The sequence below is a fragment of the Parasteatoda tepidariorum genome, chromosome 2 (assembly GCF_043381705.1).
Source record: "Parasteatoda tepidariorum isolate YZ-2023 chromosome 2, CAS_Ptep_4.0, whole genome shotgun sequence".
NCBI classification, from domain to species: domain Eukaryota; kingdom Metazoa; phylum Arthropoda; class Arachnida; order Araneae; family Theridiidae; genus Parasteatoda; species Parasteatoda tepidariorum.
The window spans coordinates 101,814,609-101,820,160 of NC_092205.1; the positions used below are offsets into that span (position 1 = coordinate 101,814,609).

At 27.0% G+C, this 5,552-nt stretch overlaps 1 protein-coding gene across 1 annotated transcript in view; it reads left to right on the forward strand.

The window, feature by feature from the left end:
* Positions 1–5,552, forward strand: part of LOC107440161 (humpty dumpty) — a 27,136-nt gene that overhangs the window by 7,127 nt on the left and 14,457 nt on the right. Inside the window, exons 3-5 of the mRNA XM_016053001.4 lie at positions 1,044–1,137; positions 2,654–2,758; positions 3,551–3,727. Coding sequence (XP_015908487.2) covers positions 1,044–1,137; positions 2,654–2,758; positions 3,551–3,727 — 376 coding nt within the window. The remainder of the gene's footprint in view (positions 1–1,043; positions 1,138–2,653; positions 2,759–3,550; positions 3,728–5,552) is intronic.

Below are 5,552 nucleotides of genomic sequence, written 5' to 3' on the forward strand. Positions count from 1 at the left end.
AATATTACTTATATATTTGCTATAAATCACATAACAGTATTTATTAAAAGAAATGAAATATTAATGTATATTCTCAGTAGTTTTAATTTGCTAAACCAGGTAGTTTTTCAAGTAATAATTGTCTCTTATGTGAACTGAGGAAAAATATAATTTCCAGCTTTATTTTTTCAATTGGTAATTTTTATTTTCACTAAATGTTAAGTATCAATGTAATCATTTATATAATAATAGATTAGTACACAATTGTATGTCAACACATTATTTATTACCTTAAACTGTCTGGAATTTATTATTAAAGGGTTGCGCTTGCGTAAAATTTGCTATTGTGGAAATTCAGCTTTTTTGCCTTTCGGCTAATCTCATCCCTGTGTATTGAAAATAATATTGTTGTGTTTTTATATTATATTTTACTAGTAATATTTATTTAGCTTTGAAATTTTGTTTATTTGCTCTAATTGAATAAGATGTGTGTGTAATCCATTACTTTTTTATGTGTATGTAAAAATTATAAATACAGTAGTTATTGCATTTAAAATTTTATTTTTGTCCTAAAAAACCATTTTCTAATTTTTATAATAATATAAAAAACGATATTAAACAACAACAAAAAATTTCCACTCTTGGTCTGTTTTTCTGAAATGAATGTCACTGTTAAGTGGTTAATCAATGTTTTTTTTTTTTTTAAGTGAAAAAATTTTCTCCAAATTAATAATTTGTAAATTGTTGTTTAGAGTATTTATATAGAAATGTTAAAAAATGCAATGAAATGTTTCAGAGAGAATGTAATGAAAAGAAATGCTATGTTAAAAGTTGTTTTCTTAATATTTCACATTATAATGTTCTTTTTAATCGTGATGTAAGGCTTGACAGTTTGACTGTTAATGTAAACATATAGTTAAAAAAAACTTCAAAGAATTTAAATGTTTCCTTTTTATGCATTCTTTTTTATTTATTTTTTCGTGATTTGAGTCGATAGATATTTTCTGACTTTTTGTTCTTTTTCCTGTATCATGCTTGCATAAAAATGAACATCTTACTTGTAGGCAAAATACGAATAAGCGTAAGAAAGAAGAATGTTTCGATGATGAATCCGATTCTTTGTTATGGAAGAGAGTCAACAAGGACCAAGTGCAGAAAGTAAATTTTCTTTCATTTTATGTAACTCCATCTAATATATCAGTTCAGCAAATAAAACATTTTCACAACTACTTGTCTATAACAATTTTCATAATTTAGTTTTGTACAGAATTTTAAAAGTTGTTTACCATATTATTTAGGAATCAGTTTAAATATTCATAGTTATCAGCATTTTATCATAAAAAATAAAATATTATTTGTAATTGTAAACTTAATATTTGTAATAGTGTATGTGCTTAGTACTTGGTATATTAATTTAGTAGAATTAATAAAATTTGATTATGATGTGCTAACAGTTGTCGTGCGATTAAAATTATTTTTTAACATTTTATATAATAAAGAAACTGTTACATAAAATATCAGAGTACTGCAATCTTTCTAATTTAATAAAAAATTCATTATTTTTTATTCTTCCATTGTTACTTTTCTGTTTTCGTTTGTTTTAATTGATTTATTAAATTGCTTGGAAACTAGAGTGCGGCTCCCCATGGTAAAATTATAGCTACACGGCGACATTGTCGCAGAACGTTACAGAGTTCTTACAGAAATATTTTTATTTTCCTTAGTGAAAAAAAAAAATATTTCTTTTCTTCAAAAATTTACACCTAATATTTGAATCATGCACTTTTTGAGGCGCTCAATTTACGCCTATAGTAATGTTTCTATTGTATTTTCGGCAGTTATTGATATTGATTTTCATGTGCTTTTTAAGTATCCCGATTATTTCTAACAATATGGAAAATTCGACCTGTGCATTTCGGTATTTATTTTTTAAGGCAACAATTCTGTTCACTTTTTGGCAGTTATTGCTAATGATTTCTCCATAGTTTTTAAATCCGATATTTTTTATACTATATTGTTTATTACACCAACTAATCTCGAAACGAAACAAGCATTTGAGGAGTCTGATTTGCATGATTTCGTCATCGATCTTTTTTTCTACAATTACTACTTCAGATTTCATGCTTTTTAATTATTTTTTTATTGTGATGATTACTTGCAAAACGCAAAGAATGAAGTAATTTGTGCTTTGCGTACTATGCTAGAATATCACTCATAATACAAGAATAAAAAATTATTACGCGTTTGAGTTATAAACAAAATATATAGTTTTTTTTTTATATATATATAAACTCAGTACATTTGTTATTTTAAATTCGTAACATATATGTTCGTAATTATTAAAAGTATTTTGCAGAAATATATTAGTGCTAGAGAGTTTTGTCGCAGATAGCTCAAAAAAATTCTGCCACAGGGGTGTGACTTATGATTGAGACTTATTTAAACTAGATCATGATTATGAATTGTTTAAAAATTGCATTAATATTTGATATTTCTTTTTTGACTGATACTTTCTTCCTCTTAGGCTGGAAGAAACCTCTTTCTTTCATGAGTGTGTTTTACTAATTGGAAAAAACTTGCTATCTGTGATTTCAGTATTAATTTATGTGTAATAGTATGTGTATTAAGGAATAAAAATATGTTAATTTTACACTTTATTAAAATTTCTTTGCAGAGTAAAGTTCTTTCGAGTCCAGTTGTGCCTTCTATGCTTGATGAATCTGCCCTGTCACCTTTCTCGGAGAATATAGCATCTACTTTCCAATTATTGAGCGAAGAGGTAAAATGTGTAACAAACAGTTTTTGTTAACATAAAAGTACATATTTAAAATGAAATAATAATTTTGATCTTGTAATTTTTTATGGATATTTCTTTTCTTTTTTCTCTCTCTTACCAAACAGAATATTAATACTTAATATATTGTATGTTGCAATTGTTTTTTGAAATTCAAAATGTAATACAGTCTATGCTTGTTTATAACTTCTCATTATAAGTCTCGTTGGCTGTTCCATAGACACTATGAAATTTTAATACCCGGTAGAGCAACGAACGGTTTATTCGAATATAGTGATCGAAATTTGTTTTTTGATTTAGAAAAAGTCCCAAAAACTTATTTAAGCTATTATTCCAATTTTCATCATTAGTTACTAAATTCTTATTAAAGTAAGGTATAGTTTTCTTAAAACTTCAGAATTATTAATTTTTTTTTAGTTTAAATTGACGCTGTTTGAATATGAAACATAGATTTCCACATTTATCCCATTGAAGAGTTGCGCGTTGCGATTTGTATTCACGCGGATTAAAAATCCAACATCGTGATTCTTGTACGAACTAAGATTTTTCTTAGAATAGTTACTTTAAAGGTGTGGTATTCATGATTGGTAGGTAATTATAAATCTTATTTTTAAAAAAAATGTCTAATACGAAACATGTATGGTATATAAATCTTTATCTATTTTTTGCACCCAAAAATTTAAGGGTTTTTCACTTAGTGTCACTATTACCCCTTGATCTAATATTGCTCCATGTTTGTATTTGCTTTCCGTATAACCTTTGAACTCTATTGTGCAGGTAAAAGTTCCACAGAAGAAGAAAATATTGTCAGTTGACTGGAGCTTGAAAACTAAAATAAGATTCACCTCTCCCCATTCATTTCCCAGTCGTGGCTGTTTCCGTACCTTTGAGGAAGTCAATGGAACCATTGGCTTTGTCAGATGTTTGCATTCGGGAGACGAAACGGACAATAAGGTACTATCTGTTTTAATTTAAACTTAAATTATCATTTGTACAGGTTCTTCAAATCGGTTCAATTCCTTCTTCAATTCTAGTTATGCCCTAAAGTGAGCATTTTCTAGTATATTTGATTAAATATGCTTTGCACATGGTGCATAGAGTTTTTAAAAAGTGCTTATTTTTGATTTTCTTTTTTAAAAAGCCCTTGTGGTGCTTTTTTCATTTTGTGTTTTTAAAAAGTGCTTGATTTACCTTTTATGAAAATGAATTTTTTTTTCTTTACCTTGTTGATTTTCACCATGTACTATGCAAAAGCGTGCTTTCACATTGTTCAATTCAATATTTTCTCAATTCATTCAACCACAATCCATTTTGGCGTACCATCATTCCATAGCGTATGAAAGCGCCAATCATTTTACATGTTTGATGAAGTACTTGTGAGTCCGCCTGTGCATCTGCTGAGCTGGGTTCATTGAGACTATTGCACTCTGAATTTTGCAAGATATTCTCAATTTCAGGCTTTATTTTCCACCCTCTGATATCAAACCGAAAAATCTCTTGATCATTTTATAATATCTAATATAATCAAGAAAAGAGTTCTTTGTTAGAAACTAGTTATTATATCATGTAAAGTCTTGGGAAATTATTTTACAATTTGTTAATGTATAGAGTGCTTAAAAATATTTTGAGTGCTTAAAAAGTATGTAAAAGGTGCTTATTTTTTGTTGAAAGATTTGGCTACCCACCCTGTCTGCAGGATTCTATAAATCTTTAAAAAGTTCTTAATTCTTGAAACCATTCTTTCTGCCCTTAAAAATAGTGTTTTTTTTTTTCTTCACATTTTTTGGTTCTAAACTTTCTCTTGTAGGCTCTTAAAATGTTCTTACTTTAAGACACCTGAAATAATTATAATTTGTAGTAAAAATGTCAATAACATTCAAGTCGAAAATATTTTATTATTATTTTTATTTATTTGTTTGGTTTTTTATTATTTATTTTTTGAGTGTTTATTAACTTCAACCTGCCACAAAATAATAATTTTTGTTGCAAAACAGGAAAAATGATAGTTTTCTCATTGCAGTCTTGATTTCTATAGGTACAGTTAGTTCTGCAAATAGCACTTACAAAATTATTTGTTGCTACAGAATGCTTCAAGAATTGTTGTGAGCGCACTAAATGACAATGTAATAAATGTTTGATTCTCTGCTTTAAAAATTAATGCTTTCTATCCATGTTTTGTTGATCTTGCAGCAAAGTGTAGGGTTAATAATCAAAAATGTTTAAGATTAATTGCCATTCTTAGTTTGAAGTTTGCCATCATTTTAAACTTTATGGAGTTTAATGTTTTCCTCATAAAATAATAAATTAATTAAATTGTTTTCAATAATTTTATTATTTTTTCTTCAAAGAGAATTCATAGTTATCTGTATAAACTATTATTAAAGTTTGAAAAAGTCATGATAAGAAAAAACTCAATTATTTTTTATGTAAATCAGATTTATTTAATTTTCTTTAGACATTTATCATCCTAATCATCTAATAAAATTTATTAATAATGCGTAATATTTAATTAACCCCTTAATGATCAGTTAATTTTCAAGAAAACGGTTATAAAAGTGTCTATTTTTTTTATCCCTGAAAATTATATGAAACTATATCTATGAACAATATATATATACAGTGGAGCATCGTTTATACGACGATCACTTATACGACGTTTACATTTATACGACGTTTTAGTGTGGTCCCAAATCGTTCCTATTCATTTTAATGTAAAAATATATCGTTTATACGACGCACAGAATCGGTTATACGTCGGTTTATAATCAAGAAAAGAGTT